Genomic DNA, 17853 nt, shown 5'->3' on the forward strand with positions numbered 1-17853 from the left:
TATCTTATCTCTACAATATTCTCAACTTTTACAACATGCCATGCAGTGGCCGAACATCCACCAAAATAAACGCCAATTTTCCACATCCTCGTGGCCAAAAGACAAATCTAAAATTCATACAAAATTTAGCTTTCCACAAGTATAAATAGAGATGTTGGTCTTAGCATATTTTCAACTTCAGCAACCGTATTCGGAATTTCAATGAGTCTTGTACTAATACAAGTGTTTTCCCTTTTACTGCTTATGGTTTCTCTTGAACAATTTGCAGATTGTAGACATTGGCACTGGTATAATGAAACAAAACCCAATCTTGAGGCCGTTGATCAGGATCGTGTGACGACACTTCTGGGGCAACCTAGTGTAAACTTTCGACATTATGCCGGTTATGTCACAGTTAATGAAACCAATGGAAGAGCTCTCTTCTATTGGTTTTATGAGGCCGTGGCCCTTTCTAACGAAAAACCTTTAGTCCTCTGGCTTAACGGAGGTAAGACTGATAAAAGGTTGTGTATGCATACTATCCTGACAAGTTATTGTTATTATTGTTTTCAGTTGGTTGTTCTTATTTGATGGGGGCAACCTTTTCTCTTGCCGTCCTGTTCACCAAGACATTCAAAATGCGATATCTGGATTTCTGCATAGGTTACAAGATTCAAAATGCTATATCTGGATTTCTGCATAGCTTACAAGATTTGAACAGCGTGGTTACCTGTTCCGAAAGTGTCGAATATTTAGTTCTACATCTTTTTAGCAGTTCTGGGTGGCTCTTAATTCTTTTATTCTTTATACAATTTCGCTGTCAAACAGCATTGAGTACTTTTACACTTTTGGTGAAGTGTGAACATAACTTTCTATTTTCCGACTCAACCCCATGCACCATTTTTATAGGACCTGCTTAATTTATTTGGTGCTTTGTTTCCTGTATTCCTGTAAGGCGACAAGCTACTCTGTCTTCTAGGTCCTGGTTGTTCTTCGGTAGGCTATGGTGCAACACAAGAGATAGGACCTTTCCTAGTCAATGCAGATGGAAGTGGCTTAAAATTAAACTCTTTTGCATGGAACACAGGTTTGATTTTGAGTTATACCAGATGCCTTGTGAAACATAAGAAGTAAATGAAGGGAATTTGAAATATGATATCCTTTTTGATGCTACAGAAGCAAACTTATTGTTCCTAGAATCTCCAATTGGTGTCGGGTTTTCGTACTCGAACACAAGTGGCGATTATGATAATCTTGGAGATGACTTTACAGGTAACTCATCCATCGATCACCTAACACTAATCTTGTACCATGGGTTTCATTAAAATATCACGTGACTTCTATGCATACCCTTTTACCAGCAAATGATGCTTATGCTTTCCTGCACAAGTGGTTCGTCAAGTTTCCCTCATATCGAAACCAAATATTTTATATTGCTGGAGAGAGCTACGCAGGTATATTTTTCACCCTTTCACCGGTGTTCTTTGTACAGTTTCACTTGCTAATATATCCTTGTCATGTTTAACTAGGGAAATACATCCCCGAATTGGCTGAACTCATTCATGACAAAAATAAAATAGATCGCTCCTCATTCATAGATCTTAGAGGCATACTGGTAATTTACTCCTCCCTCAAGCTTATGCAAGCAACTAATTATTGTTGGCAACTCTTTCAATAAAACCAAGAATTTTTTCGAGAAGAAGTAACTATTACCATCATCATAGCTAGGTAATCCGGAAACTTCTGATGCCGAGGACTGGAAAGGCATGGTGGATTATGCCTGGAGCCATGCCGTTATCTCCGATGAAACACACAAAACGATTGTGAAATCTTGCAACTTTTACAGCGATAACCCGTGGAATGACACAGAATGTGCTGATGCCGTGGACGAATTGCTTAACCAATATAGAGCCATAGATATCTATAGCCTTTACACATCAGTCTGCATCGGCAACAAATCACCTCTAGTCACAGCCAGGAGCTCACTGAAGATGGTAAAAATTCATCTAAGATAATCGTGGAACGATTAAATTCGTTCCTCGTTTTTACATAAAAAAACTTACCCCTTTTCTGATTAGATGCCAAGGGTGATGGGTGGTTACGACCCTTGCCTGGATGACTACGCGAAATCATACTACAATCGTCCTGAAGTTCAGAGAGCTCTCCATGTTTACGACGGAAGTAACCTCAAGAACTGGAGCATCTGCAAGTAATTCAAATTCGAACTTCTCTGCTTTGAATTTGCAGTTCATGTCGATGGATACATTATTTTTTTCCTGAATACTATATTTTATGCAGTATGACAGTTTTTGGCAATTGGTCGGATTCAAAAGGATCCGTTCTCCCCATATATAGGAAGCTTATAGCCGCCGGACTCAGAATATGGGTGTACAGGTGAACGCTGCTAGAACTTATAAATGGCCGCATGCTTTTATACATGCCTTAGTTTACATTGAACTTTGATGGCAGTGGAGATACTGATGGCAGAGTTCCTGTTCTGTCGACGAGGTACAGTTTAAGCATGTTGGGTCTTCCGATCAAGAATCAGTGGAGGCCTTGGTACCATCAGAAACAGGTTAAACTCCGTTTCATCTTAACCTGGTTATCCATGACATCAGGGCCTGGCTTGCAAACTCTGTTCAACTTTCTGTGAAAAGATGAAGCAAAAATTATATAGAAAATATACAAGAAAGAGAGATCAATTTGATTATTTTTGTGCCCACTTAAGATAAAGACCCAACCTGAATAAATAAAGAGAATGCTTGGAGCAAACATGCCAGACAAGACACTTTTAGGTTATCAAAATTTTCAAGTTTCAACTCATAGTCATAGACTTAGAGTGGATCGACTTAGCGCCAAACAGGGTGGCTCGAAGCTAGCTAGCCCGCTTTCTCGATTGACATGACCTGGCTGAAATTAAACAGTTTGATTTTCATGATCTTCAAAGTAATTTAGTATAGATTTGAATCAAACAAATTGAAGTTGGTGCAGGTTGGTGGGTGGATTCAAGAGTATTATGGGCTAACATTTGCAACATTCAGAGGAGCAGGCCATGCAGTGCCCATATTCAAACCTAGCGAGTCCCTTGCCTTCTTTTCGTCATTTCTTTATGGGGAATCCCTACCTTCCCACAGATGAAGGAATTCAAGCTGCCCACCAAAGAATTATACCGACATTACATCCATTAATATACCGGAATGTATGTCTGTGAAACTCAGTATGATTGATAGACAATGTAATACTAACTGTACTGTATTATATATATAAAGAAATTATATATTATTATTTTAAAAGAAATAACCCACAAAGAATGATATTATAACTTATTAACGTTCCTCCAAACATATTCATTACATCATTAAAACATGTCTCATGTTGATGTCAGCGTTGATAACTTCGTTGTATGTTACTGCAGTAGAGATGATGTCGCAGATTTGTATTTATATAGTAGTTGGATTTCAGAATTTTTAAAAACTATTCTGTGCGATACCCACCATCTTCCTCACACACGAAAATATCTGTTTATTGTTTATATTACTCTTTGTACACGAAATATTTTGTTATTACATTAAAAATATTTTTAAAGTTGGATGACATTATTTTTCTCTCCGCATGTGGATTGTGGAGTGATCTCTATGTCACTCGCTCGAGCAAGAATGAAGTCTAATACTAGGAATAAACAGAAATTTGGGGCTAGTAGAAGTTGGTCTTACATTATTCCACGATTTTTTTGTTGTTTCAAGAAATTTTTGTTAATGTTTTTTAAAAAAAAACTGTAGTTATTATTATTTAACTTATTCTTATTTGTAGATTTCGTTCCGATGTTATATTCACTTCTGAGTTGTAACAAAACATTTGGATTTGGTAATAGATTGGTTATAATAATTTTTTAGCCCACTTTTTTACAATTTCTTGGGCCATTGTTTTATTAATTGATATGTTCAAAAGACTATCAAATATTTATCCACAAAAATACAACTATATAAGCACGTAAAAAGTGTACAACGACACTTCTTTATGTTATGGGAAACATGTACTCTAATGTGACCTATTTTTTTATCTTTACAAACCACATATTAAAGTTAAATCACTTATTGATATGTTAAGTCTTCAATAAATTAAATTTCCCTATAAATTTCAATTTCAACCCACTTTTACTCCCTCTAATTTTTTTCTCTCTAATATTTCATTTTATATAAATTATTTTATGCTTAACATAGAATAATTACATTTTCGGTAATGTAATTTTCATTTTTTCTATTTTTGAACATGTTAACGGTGAATTTGAATTTTTAATCATTCAACTTGTATGTTTTTTTTTTAAATTTATGTTTGGTCCTTTTTTATCGGAATCCATCGTGCCTGCATAAAATTGCTCATGTGACGGACGTGGATATTGATGTGATTGTTTGAAGAAAACTTTCATATTTGTAATATTTTTTTAGATGTGACCTTCCAAAACAATCCGCGACCAACACATATGTAATTCTCAGCCGACGGGCTAGACTCCGGTTAAGAAATGACCAAAATTGAATAAAATACAAGTTATATTACTAAAAATATAAATTCATTGTTAACATGACCAAAAGTGAAAAAAATGTAAATTTTAAGACCAAAAATGTCATTTTCTCCTAACATATTTATAAATATTTCTATTATTTTCCTTTCATTTCAAATTAAATTAATTATATACAGTAAAAATTATGATAAAAAAATTTTATTTTATATATACATAAAATATATTCAACTATTATGCTCACACGTTAGCTACTACTATATATAAACTATGTTGATCTCATATTACGTTAGCGGCCAAGACAAACATAAGCTACTTATCTCTTCTGTGTTGATTGATTCCTCAGAAGAAATTATGATACGTTAAAATTTAAGATTTAAGTTAATTAGAATAATATAATATATCAATACCATATTGTCTAGTTTCTGTCTCTTCATTCAATTCTTCTAGAATTTAGCTTTTTGTAATTTTAGTCTTGTGATTTTTTTATCAAATAACTTTGATTTTTTGAGTCATTTTTTTCGCTCGAAGCTAATAAATCTATCGAGTATTGCAAATTAGGGTATTATGTTCTTCTTGTGGCTAGAATAACCTGTATCACTTATATTAAAATATACATAAACAAATATAAAGGAAAACATTGAGCATTTTGTCTCATTTTTTTAAATATTAGGCATTAGTAGTTGGAAATTTGAATCAAACTTAGAATTTGAATAAAAATTATGTCTCATGAATGTGAGAGTGTTTTTTGGCTCTCCACATTTTTGAGTTAGTTGTGGCTCATTATTGTGGAAGTGCCTTTTAACTTTCCACATTTTTGAGTTAATTGAAGAGTTTTGGCTCTTCATATTCTTGAGTTAATAGGATTAATTGAGTTAATTAATCTTGCATGACTCTTGGTGTGCATTTTGGGGCTTATAAATAGTGGGTTCATTTCCTCATTTCATATGCATGAAAATTTTATATCTTTCAAACACTCTCTTGCATTTCATATTGTCATCTTTCCATTTGACCTCCATTAAATCTCGGTTATAAAGTAAAGGTACGTTTTCAGTTCGCCGTAGTAGTACCTCGTGTTAAGTCACTGCTGGTTGTTCCGTTGTATCCTGAGAAACAGATGTCCAAGACGATCCTCAAAGCACATATTGGAGGGGACGAATCTGTTTTAAGGAAACTGTACACGCTACAGACATCGGTTTGATTTATTTAAACATTGTACTACTATTTTGATTCACTATACTAATTTGCTGGTTTTACACATAGCTATCTGTCCANACACTCTCTTGCATTTCATATTGTCATCTTTCCATTTGACCTCCGTTAAATCTCGGTTATAAAGTAAAGGTATGTTTTCAGTTCTCCGTAGTAGTGCCTCGTGTTAAGTCACTGCTGGTTGTTCCGTTGTATCCTGAGAAACAGATGTCCAAGACGATCCTCAAAGCACATATTGGAGGGGACGAATCTGTTTTAAGGAAACTGTACACGCTACAGACATCGGTTTGATTTATTTAAACATTGTACTACTATTTTGATTCACTATACTAATTTGCTGGTTTTACACATAGCTATCTGTCCAATTCCATTCGATATATTTTGAACAACATCAGCATGCTTTATTTCTACTTAGATGAATCTTAATATGTATAACATAGATTTTATTCTCACCATATAAGCTATATAGGAGAGATCACTATTAATAAGCAATATGCATTGGTTTTAACGGCTTCCGAAGAGAAAATGACCAAATCCAAAAAAAAATCATTAATGAATGAAAACCAAATTTTGACGTGTTATAATATTAATGTCCAAAACAAAACAACTTCCAGTACTAAAATTGTAATTTTTCCGCAAAGGTCTGTTTTTGGTTCGGATTTGGGCTCCAGCTTTGTTTCTGGTTCAGGAAAGGACCGAATGGGTAGGTAAATGGTTCTTGATGTCGTTAACAAGTGCAGTCTCGCTATCAAATTAGTTGGCCGAGTTGAAAAACACGTGAAACACTTTCAAGCAAGATAAGTGAAGTTGTCTGCACGATTTTGTCATACTATTGTCGTCCGTGAAAGCATACAGAACCAAAAATAAATTTTCCCTCTAATAAATAGAAAATCATGGGTTACCAGGTAGCTTCCTTCTTCTTTTTTTTTTTTTATCGGTTGGTGCATGAATATCTTTTTAAAAAAATTATAAATATAAAATTTTAATGTGAAAATGAAAAGTAATTGATAAAACTAAAAAAAATATGATTTTAAACTTTCGTTGGATTCTTTTTAAATCTCAAATATTAAATTAGAACTAAAAATTCTAAATCTCACTCCAGAATTTATAAATTTGTTCATGTTTCTGGTAATCGATCATTAATTAACCCAATATAATATTCTTGCAAAATAAAGTATTGCTCATTTATTGTGTACTAATTATTTTATTTTATTTCAATCTCATTAGTATTTATTTATTATTCTTGATTTGATTTGTATTAGTTTCAGTTCACTGACTAACGTTCATTACATTATAGTAATTGATTTATTATTATACTATTTTTTTTATTTTTTTCTGTTTCCCCCTTTTTGAATCCATGAAATATATATAATAATTATTTAATTTGAAAAAAAAATCTCCCTTGCTTGATAAAAAGTCTAACTCCGTCCCTGTCTACGAGCTCTTTGTATATCATATTGGAGTTAATTGATTGAGTGAGATAGAAAAGAACGTGTCTTTGTGAAATGATCTTATGTATATATTATATTTGCGAGACATATATATCTGACCCAAATATAGATCGAAAAATAATATTTTGATGTAAAAAATAATGTTTTTTCTTGTGTCGAGTCAGATATAAGATTATATTTGCGAGACATATATATCTTACCCAAATATAGATCGAAAAATAATATTTTGGTGTAAAAAATAATGTTTTTTCTTGTGTCGAGTCAAATATAAGATTTTTCCAAAAATTGTAATCATGAGACGGTCTCTGAGAGTTTTTTTCAAATACAAAATGGTCAAAATTTAAATTATTAACGAAAATAATCTGATAAATTGAAAAGAACTGTCGGTTTTTTGAAGAATAAAGGACTGTCGTCGGTATTAGATTGTCGAAAGTGAGTCCATTATTAATTCCAAAAATAAAAAGAAGAAGTTGAAGGAGTTTGGAATATGTCTACAGTATAATATATTCTAATAATAGAAAAAGAAATGTACTCGGATAATAAATGTCACATCTGGCTGCTTCAACGACCCGATGATATAGGTGAGAACAACGGCTGGTTGTTCATCTTTAATATAAATTTATATATCCATTGAAGGTTCAGTAGATATACGACACTAAAAAATTTAAAAACTATGCAAACCTTTGATGAAATATTATTACAAAATTTGATTTTTTTTCTATTTTCTGTTAAAAATATTATATATATTATATTATAAAGTTTAAGATCATTAGAGTAACTATATTAGTATGACTTATCGTAAAAAAAATATTTCCAATTTTATCTCATTAAAATAGATATTTTATTTTATGTAATTATTAATTTTAACAAATCTCACCGTTCTTTTTCTACATTTCTCTCAACTAATTTCTAAAGATTTAGTAACGTGTGTGTCACTATGCTAGCATTGATTATACTCGGTTGGTCGGTGTGTCCATAGCTCTGAAAGAATCCAAATCGTAGTGTGTGTACTCGAGTTAATCTTACATGAAGAAGAGTTATTTAAGGAAATTTCAGTCATGTCATTTTGTCTATTTATCGTTTTTGTTGTTGTTGTTGTTTTTTTTTTTTTTCAATTTTAGTATGACGTGACCTTTATGTTGTGTCGAGATAATGCTAGTGTATATAGTGTCACGTCAACACTCATGGTATAAAAAAAAGATTAAAATTATCAAATTTAGAAAACTACGATAATAGAACTGAAATTTGACAACACATAAAGATTAAATGCAATTTTCTCATTTATTTAAAATATATATTAATTGGCGTCTCACTTATGTCATATAATAATTGTCACTCTCTGATACCCGTGCCAATGACATCGACCTGATTATCGAATTATTCATTAGAAAATAACAAATCTTTGTAGTGCTGAATTATAAAACCAGTCTACCCATTTTATTAAAAAATGATAATATCGTCTTTACAATAAAACTACTTCTTCAACATAAACTACAAAATATATGCTAAAACACAAGTGTGAGTTTATTACAACATTGGAATTGCAAACTAACAACATTTCTCTATTCATTCCTTCCATAGTAGATATATCACCCCCAAAACTCAACCAATTCTTGCTCCTCTAATTCGTTCTGATTCTTAATGGGTAATCCACTCAATAAGCAGGTGATAATCCTCCTGGTTCTTTAAACACTTTTTGTAAGTTCATGTAATTAATTATCCGGTAATATGGCATAATTAGAATAATTATTGAGTTGTAAATTAAAATATTTATTTATGCCAAATAAATTCAAGAAGTGTGTTAAAAATATGTATTTTAGAATATCGGAGAATTTAACGATATAAAATACATATAGAGTTTGAATAACACAGGAGAGCAAAATAAATACAGACCGGGATAAATGGGCTTGAGTTACTATTTTAGTAACCAAATACACAATATATATATACACACACACACACACACACACACATATACATACACACAACTTACCAAATAAGAGAATGAAGAATCGAGAGAAAAGGAAAAAGAAGAAAGAAGAACTCCATTCCCGTCACTTGTGTAGCGGCTACGGAAAAATCACGATATCTTCTCCGTCCGGCGTCGAAATCTCGATCGGTCTGAAGGGGTGTCTTCCTAATATCCTAGGCTTTGATTCAAGACAGAAATCGCGAATTTTGAGCAAGGATACGGGTAGATCAAAGTTGTTGTTCCGGTGCTCTGTTCTGCGCAAATTTTTTCAGTTTTTGAGTTACTGCGATTTTTGTAGTTTGAATTTGTATAAATGACCTAAATAAACTTTGTAGTGGTTTAAGTTTTCTGTTTATAGCCGCTAGAATCATCAAATTACGATAAGAAACAGATTTGTTATGATTTTTCTACCAAATGTGCCAAAATCAAATTCTGCAACTGTGCTGTGCAAGACACCTACTGTAATTTGAGTTTTTGTCAATTATGCGCTCGGATTCTGGACTTGTGATTCAAATAATAGTTGTAGAGCTATGTGTATTCTTCGTAATGATATAAGATTTGTTAAATTCCATTAAGAATTGAGCAAGTTATGCTTGTTTTTCTGGAACTGCTCAGTGTATGAGATTCTGTCCGCGAATTCGGAAGTAGCAGTGTGTTCTTGAAAATTCTGAGAATAATATACTGAGATTCTGAAGATGGTTTCAACTAAATAAACTTAGATAATTGAGATTATCTTTCATTTCCAATTGGCGGATATTGATTTGAGTTAATATTGAGAGAGTTATGAATTTTATGCTCTTTTGTGCCAAATCAGACATTGGTGTGGAATGTAGTTTTCATAATCGGCTTATTGTGGTTTTGTTTAGGCCAAGAGTCTTGAAGTGAAGTTGATATTGGATTGTCAAGTTGGTATAGGTATGTTACAATTCGGTAACATACGACGGTAAAATATAAATTATGTTTAATTGTCATTCTGTGTTACATGGATCGTGTTTATGACTTGTTGACTATTGTAAATTGTTAAATGCCTTCGTTGTGATCCATGTTTATTATTATGACATATTATTGGCATTTAGCATAGAGCATACAATTATGACATTCATGTTGAGCCCTATCGTTCTTGTTAGCCCATTGTTGATATCCGTTGTTATCTGGCACTGTTGTTTATCTCGGGATCATGGTGTGGCTGATAAGCCTATACACATGAGACCGTAGATGTGATTGAACAATCACGTGGTTAGTGCAGCCTTTTGAGGTGAGCGCTGGGATTGTGTCATCTGGTTCGTTCTGTTGTGCCATCATGTTATATCGTATCAGCTGTATGGAGACCGAGTCAGGGGTGCTATTCAGTACAGTTTGGCATACCTCGCATACTTGGCAGGACGGTTTAGCTGCATGACGTTGTAGCTCCCTTGTGTTGTTGCTCGAGCATTATCCCAGTTGTCATCGTACCGTTTGTTGGCTCATGTTATCCCGATTATTCGTTGAGCCTTTCATGAATTGCATATTACATTTTATTATATGATTATTGTTGTTATTGTTGAACTGTTTCATACCAGAATCCTAACCTCAGTTGTTTTCTGGGGGGCTGCTGTGGTTGCTATTGGGCACCATGGTAGATCTCTCGAGTCGTTTTGGAGCATCAGGCCGAGGTTCCGCCAGTGGAGCTCGGGATTGAGGTTGGATTGCTTGGTTCTGTTCAGTGGAGTCTCCCAGTTAGTCTATATGTATGTCTGGGGTTTGTTTTAATCTTGTATTGTAGTTTATTTGCCGGGGAGATGTCTCGTGTATTTGTAGTGATATTTGGTTGTTTTCTTGATGTTCTGAGTCGATTCTGTGGTTCGTATGATCTGGTGAGTATTTGCTAAATTTTAAATTCTGTTTAGTCCTGGCCAGTGCGACTTCAGGTTGTTGACTTTGGTTTTGTTTTAATGACTCTAGTTGGAGTATATTTTGATATAAATTGCTGCTTGAGTTTTTCGAGATGTCCTATTTACAGGGAGGTCATGTCGAAATTTTTCTAGGCCCTGAGGTCCGTTTTAAATTATTTTAAACCATTTCCGCTGTAAATCTAAATCAAACCATTATTGTTTGATCATTAATTGTCATTAGAATAAATGGGCCTCACACTTTTAAAATAGAAATACATAAATATCACATGTATAACATGAATCAAATATTATAACAGGTATATGAAAAAAATATAAAAATATATGCACTGAATTATATTATGTTCTATAGATAAATTGATATTGGTCCTCTATATATTATTATTCTAAGTGGTGAGACCCATAATGAAGAAATCGAGACTAAGAAATAGTTAATGGTCAGTGAGCATAATACGTTTTCATGCCACTTATTTCATAATTATTCAGTGCTAAAAATTTTAAATTAATAAATTTTAAGAAAGTTATTAAAAAAGTAATTGTTAGAAAGAAATTTTAAAGTTTATTATCATGTGATGAATGCTTTAAATTAATTATATTTTTTTGTTCAAAGTAGTTAGTGTATTTAATGATAGAAGTTAATAGGTAAAATAATATAAAAAATAGACTATACATTTGAGATATTAAAAAAATATGTGGCTTTTGTATTTGGAATGGAGCGATCATACGTGTTGAAAACCGAAGTGGATAAGTATTGGCAATGTGATATTTGCAATATCACTTTAATTATTGAACATCGGAAAATAACGTTCCTCGTCTTTTTAGCTGACCCAACATGGGATCTGTACAAGCTGCTTTAAAGAAATATTAATGTATTAGACCCACATGGAGAATATAAATAAATATATGAAATAAAAAGAAAGGTGTAGACTGACACGAGTTGAATTATTATTCTTTGGAGAAATACATACCTAGGATGAATTTACGTGTCTCCGACATGTACACATAACATGTGTTTTTATTCAATTCATCAATTAGCACTGAATAATTATTTAAAGTCTAAATATCTTTTTTTTTTGGGAAAGATTAAATGAAGAACAAACACTCGAAATAAATCGGGAGCGACCAATGATATGATCAAATCGTTGAAAAAGAGCTCGAATCATCAATCGAATTCGATCTTCATGCTGTGAATGGTCACAGATTCACCGGAACTCGTCGGAACCAAAGTCACCAAAACATGTTCATCATCCTCCGCATCCAAATCCTCCAAGATATCGGTGATTGACAACTTTAATTGTGTCTTAATCTTCTTCGACTCCTTATGTTTATGCGGTACATTCACAAAACTCCCCGCGAATTCCGTATTTTCAGGCGTGGTCACCACGTCGTCTTCATCATTGATGTAAACATCGAATTTGGCATAAACATCTCTGTCCAATTCGATCCCTTTTATGACCAGAATCTCTTCCTGCTCATCCTTGTCTTTTCTGCTTCTTCTTTTCTTCGGCCTTTTCACCAGGACTTTCAAAACTTTGTCAAGTTTTGCGGGTAATACTTCTTTCGGGCCTGGCACATCTGCGGCCTTTGCTTTGACGAGTTTCTTCAGTTTCCTTAAAACAGAAGAGACCTTAGGTTTTGGCCGAGATTCCAGCCATGGAATCTCCACGTCCTGATAAACGTACCCGAGTTTCGTGGAATCCAAACAGTCCCGGACCTTGACCCGAACCATTTGCGCATTTTCATCGTAAAACAAAAGCGAAGCATCAAGATAATCACGGTCTTTTATATCCTGGCGCCTCCCTCCCAGGGTTTTCCATATACTCCACATCCTGTCGATATTGGAATGATGAGCGAAGAAAATAGGGTCCCGACCAGCGGAGTAGAAGTTTCCCATGTCCTCAAAATTTGGTTGCGTCGAATCACCTGTCCATAGATGAACCGGGCCGTGGGGGACATTTTCGATCGACCCACTTCCTGGATTCGGGTCATCACCAGCTTTATAACTGCTGCCGAAGAAAAGCTGCGGGGTTTTTGCGTTTGACACCATTTGCCTGTACATGACCGTCAGGTTCCTTGAAGTTTGCTGATTAGGATTGATGGGGGAACCCGACCCACTAAAATTCAGATCAACTACAGTTGGTGGCTGGTGACTTTTGTCCCGTAAACTGTCGAATGGTGCAGAATTCGGATTCGTGTAAATGGCAGGAATAGTCATTCCTCCGGGAGCATCCCAGTTCCAATATGGCATTACAAAAGTGGGATCGTCGATCATTTTTCCCAAGATTCTTTCAAAGAAATAGAGGTAGTATCTATGGAATGGAAAGAACAACCAGGAGCCGTGGACTTGAAGCTCCAGATTTGGAAATCCGGCTTGATCATACGCGCCGTCGCAGTAAGCACAGTGAACGTTAGCTTGCTGCTTGAAGCTGCGAGGATCATCTTCGGGGAGGGCTCTCATTGCCTCCACAGCTTTGTTGAATTTAGCTATGTAAGCTTCATCGGCTAGATGAGCAGCGGGGCGGACACGCAAGGTGGATGGCGGTGGAGGGAGCTGGAAATCAATTATTTTTCCTGTAAGTGGGGGGCAGCAGTTTGTGGGGGCTGCGCCTGGTGGGAGGTCTGCGGGGCCACATTTTGTGATATCCGGGCCAGGGACAGGAGCGGCAAAGGCCAGCGGAGAGGCAGTGAGAGCCGTAGCCCCATACAGTCCTCCTAGTCCGATAAGCACGTCCCGCCTTTCAAGCTTGGTAGGTGATGAAAATTCTTGGTCATTGATGTCTTTGGATCTGCANCATTTTCATCGTAAAACAAAAGCGAAGCATCAAGATAATCACGGTCTTTTATATCCTGGCGCCTCCCTCCCAGGGTTTTCCATATACTCCACATCCTGTCGATATTGGAATGATGAGCGAAGAAAATAGGGTCCCGACCAGCGGAGTAGAAGTTTCCCATGTCCTCAAAATTTGGTTGCGTCGAATCACCTGTCCATAGATGAACCGGGCCGTGGGGGACATTTTCGATCGACCCACTTCCTGGATTCGGGTCATCACCAGCTTTATAACTGCTGCCGAAGAAAAGCTGCGGGGTTTTTGCGTTTGACACCATTTGCCTGTACATGACCGTCAGGTTCCTTGAAGTTTGCTGATTAGGATTGATGGGGGAACCCGACCCACTAAAATTCAGATCAACTACAGTTGGTGGCTGGTGACTTTTGTCCCGTAAACTGTCGAATGGTGCAGAATTCGGATTCGTGTAAATGGCAGGAATAGTCATTCCTCCGGGAGCATCCCAGTTCCAATATGGCATTACAAAAGTGGGATCGTCGATCATTTTTCCCAAGATTCTTTCAAAGAAATAGAGGTAGTATCTATGGAATGGAAAGAACAACCAGGAGCCGTGGACTTGAAGCTCCAGATTTGGAAATCCGGCTTGATCATACGCGCCGTCGCAGTAAGCACAGTGAACGTTAGCTTGCTGCTTGAAGCTGCGAGGATCATCTTCGGGGAGGGCTCTCATTGCCTCCACAGCTTTGTTGAATTTAGCTATGTAAGCTTCATCGGCTAGATGAGCAGCGGGGCGGACACGCAAGGTGGATGGCGGTGGAGGGAGCTGGAAATCAATTATTTTTCCTGTAAGTGGGGGGCAGCAGTTTGTGGGGGCTGCGCCTGGTGGGAGGTCTGCGGGGCCACATTTTGTGATATCCGGGCCAGGGACAGGAGCGGCAAAGGCCAGCGGAGAGGCAGTGAGAGCCGTAGCCCCATACAGTCCTCCTAGTCCGATAAGCACGTCCCGCCTTTCAAGCTTGGTAGGTGATGAAAATTCTTGGTCATTGATGTCTTTGGATCTGCAAGAAATTTTATGCCTCTGTTTGAATTTTTGGACAGGGGAACATTGTGTTTGTTTGGTGAAGGGAAGAGCGTAGGGGAATGTGGTGGAGGAGCCGCCACGAATCTTGGCGGCGTAAAGGGTGGTGGCAGGATGTGGAGTGATGGATGACATGTTTCTTGGCTATGACATATTGAAGGTTCTTGGTACATTTTTATAGGAGAATGATGCTTGTTGCGATGATAAAATTTAAAAAAATCGTACTATTCATAGCAAGTAGATTAAGTAAAATATTAAAGAACATGTTGGAATAGATCGAAAGAAGAAATTTCATCAACTTCCAAAAAAATCGAGTTTGAAATTTATATAATAATTTAAATGAGTCTAGTCCAGTTATTCACTTAAAAACATTTTAATAAACCTCACTCAAAAAATCTGGCATTCTATACACAATTTCAATTTGCATTTGTCTGGTTATAAATTTGGACTTGAATCGTGATTTGCAATTTAATTATGTTGATGTTTGTATGTCCATTCCCTGTAAATATTCTCTTTTATATATATTTGTGTATATTGTAACATCTATCTATATATGTATAATATAGTTAATCATACATGCTAATGAAAATCAACCACTTTAATCTATTTTTATATGATTAATAGTTTAGAGGGTCAGGTAAGATGCGTAGAAAAGTAGTTCGATGACAGCGAGGATTAGCGCATTTAAATTTTAATAAAAAATTATATATGCAGGTCGGTTGATAACCCCGCACGATCTTATATCGTGGAAAAATAAAAGTTCACAGTAATTTTTTTTTTATTTTTTTTAAATGAGAAGTGGTTGATTCTATAATTGATATTAGAGTAAATGTCATGTTGTTGATATACGGTTTAAAATATTGGAGTTGCATTGTTATCATCAATTATAACTTTTTGGAAAAATGACAAGCGTTCGATACTTAATGGGTATTAAATTCAATTTCATATATTCAATTATCATATATTGCAAGGAATAAAATTATTGGGTGGAGGATTGTTATAGTACAATAATTCATTGTTTTTATAACCTGATCGGACTTATCAATTCGACCAAGAATTAGTCACGGGTCCTGTCCAATCTAATCATGTAAGCTATTTTAGCGGTCAAAACAGATCAAGAACCCGTGGACTGATCTTGAACGGTGAACCGATTTTAAAAACGGTCCGATCGATTCGTCTTCTTTGAAAAATTTCTTTAATTTTTATAAAAAAAAATCGATTATTTCTTATATATATATATGTTTTATATATTTTAAATTTTGATACATACATATATATATTATTTATATACATATTTAAAATTTTAAATATATTATTTTATATAATATAAAAAATTAAATTCCGAACGGTTGAACCATTTTTGAAAGATACGTAGAGCAGTTCAATCACCGATCCAGTCATGAAAACATTGTAATAATGGATCTATTGATAGAGCAATCAAAATTTAACGTTTTAGCTATTATACAACTTAAAAAATTGTTTCCACCGACTATAGCATTTAATAAAACGACAAACACTTCTCCTACATAAAACATATATGTTTACAAAATACTTTTAAATACTTAACAACATAATAATTAGTTATTGCCTCAATACATAAATATCGAGTAATATATAATAACTATATGCATTTCATGGTATAAAATTATGCAGCTCAATATTATAACTTAATAAGTAGATAATAAAATTAATTGTTGGGAATAATAATCACAGTGAAGAGGAATGATCAAAATATAATATTTAGATATTGGTAAGATATAAAATATTTAAGTTATATCTTTCAATAAAACTAAAAGTGTTCCATCTTACATAGTTAAAATAATGTTTCGGATTATGATGAGTTACAAGTAGTGCAATTGTTTGGACTGAGATTACTATAAACAATAATTATATCACTAAGAGAGCGGAATGACATCTAGACAACAATACAAATTAAATAATTTGAGTTTTATGCCATGCAACCATATGTAGTTTTTCTAAAAACAATATATGATCGATAATATATTTAATTTGAGAATTTTCATGCAAAAACGACAATCGTTCTATCTCAAAATTGACATTAAAGTCAGGTTCACATGTTCGATTCTTATGAATGGCATGAAGTGTAATTATCGAGTGTATGATTGTAAGAGTTCAATAATTGTTGTATTAAAAGATCAATCGAAACTTAATATTTGAGCTATTGTACGATTTAAAAAACATTTAGCAACAAATATAACTTTTGATAAGTCGACAAAATATGTATGTTTATAAATATTTTTTAAAACAGATTGTCAAGATATTTATCACAAAAAAAAATGTGTGTTTATAAATACTTTTAAAACAGATTCTCAAGATATTTACTGGACTCACATAATGCATGTGGCATGAAATGTAGATATAATTTGGCTACGAAATGAAATGGTTTAATTGCTGAGCTTCAACAATCTGCGAAAGACATAATTTACAAATTCTAGGCGTGGGAAAGAACTTTGCGTCCTCTGACGGAGTACTTTGCTGCATTAATATTTCATTTGGTATGCATTCTCTCCCAACAAATGGTCCAGCCCTTTGAATATTGGTTTGAATATAGGATAGATCTTTTAAAATAACCCTGACGTGGAAAAGTTCGAAGATACAAAGTCTTACAATTAATTAAAGAGTGAAAAAAAAATAAATTTGTATTTTAGTTATACTAACGGTTAGTGATGCTCCTAAAATTGTCACATCTAGACAGATCTAAGCTATCTAAAATTGGTCTAACCTGCTAAAGGCCAGAACTCATTGTTAACCAGGGTCGGAAAGACCGAGCCAACGATCTCTTCCAAAAAAAGCCGAGTCCACGAATCGTTTCATAAGAACAAAGCCCATTAGTGTGGCTGAGAAATCCGGGCCTAATGACATATAATGAATGTGAAGACATATTGGTTAGTAGATAAAAACCCTGACAAACACGTGATCTAATCGAATCTCGTCGAGATAAGGCGAAAG

General features: G+C 34.6%; 2 protein-coding genes and 1 long non-coding RNA gene across 4 annotated transcripts; 2 read left to right on the plus strand and 1 right to left on the minus strand.

The window, feature by feature from the left end:
* Positions 1-76: 76 nt before the first annotated feature.
* On the plus strand, positions 77-3308 carry LOC140964116 (serine carboxypeptidase-like 31). 2 transcript variants are annotated; one of them, XM_073423651.1, is made up of 10 exons: positions 77-487; positions 935-1066; positions 1156-1251; positions 1341-1433; positions 1509-1594; positions 1704-1973; positions 2058-2188; positions 2278-2373; positions 2449-2554; positions 2971-3308. In XM_073423651.1, exons 1-10 carry the CDS (start codon positions 202-204, stop codon positions 3115-3117), a joined length of 1443 nt encoding a protein of 480 aa, XP_073279752.1. In that variant the 5' UTR covers positions 77-201; the 3' UTR covers positions 3118-3308. The 2 variants fall into 2 exon arrangements, with proteins under 2 accessions (XP_073279752.1, XP_073279753.1); XM_073423652.1 differs by having other exon boundaries at positions 80-487; positions 959-1066; positions 2971-3304.
* An 8634-nt stretch (positions 3309-11942) lies between these two features.
* LOC140964624 (aureusidin synthase-like) lies at positions 11943-14535 on the minus strand. Its single transcript, XM_073424485.1, has 2 exons — positions 13899-14535; positions 11943-13812 (listed from the first exon to the last, which is right to left on the minus strand). The coding sequence occupies exons 1-2, from the start codon at positions 14533-14535 to the stop codon at positions 12182-12184; spliced, it is 2268 nt and encodes a 755-aa protein (XP_073280586.1). The 3' UTR covers positions 11943-12181.
* Positions 14536-14616: 81 nt separating this feature from the next.
* LOC140964325 (uncharacterized) lies at positions 14617-15372 on the plus strand. Its single transcript, XR_012172871.1, has 2 exons — positions 14617-14824; positions 14904-15372. It is a non-coding gene; the product is annotated as an uncharacterized lncRNA (long non-coding RNA).
* The last annotated feature ends 2481 nt before the right edge of the window (positions 15373-17853 follow it).

This window comes from Primulina huaijiensis, chromosome 18, assembly GCF_012295235.1.
Source record: "Primulina huaijiensis isolate GDHJ02 chromosome 18, ASM1229523v2, whole genome shotgun sequence".
Classification (NCBI taxonomy): Eukaryota; Viridiplantae; Streptophyta; class Magnoliopsida; order Lamiales; family Gesneriaceae; genus Primulina; species Primulina huaijiensis.

Excerpts from the sequence above, each read along its gene's own strand:
- LOC140964116 (XM_073423651.1), top strand. The coding sequence starts at position 202 with ATGAGTCTTGTACTAATACAAGTGTTTTCCCTTTTACTGCTTATGGTT. Across the intron at positions 1,067-1,155 it reads CTCTTTTGCATGGAACACAG|AAGCAAACTTATTGTTCCTA; the intron begins GTTTGATTTTGA and ends TTGATGCTACAG. Across the intron at positions 1,252-1,340 it reads TCTTGGAGATGACTTTACAG|CAAATGATGCTTATGCTTTC; the intron begins GTAACTCATCCA and ends CCCTTTTACCAG.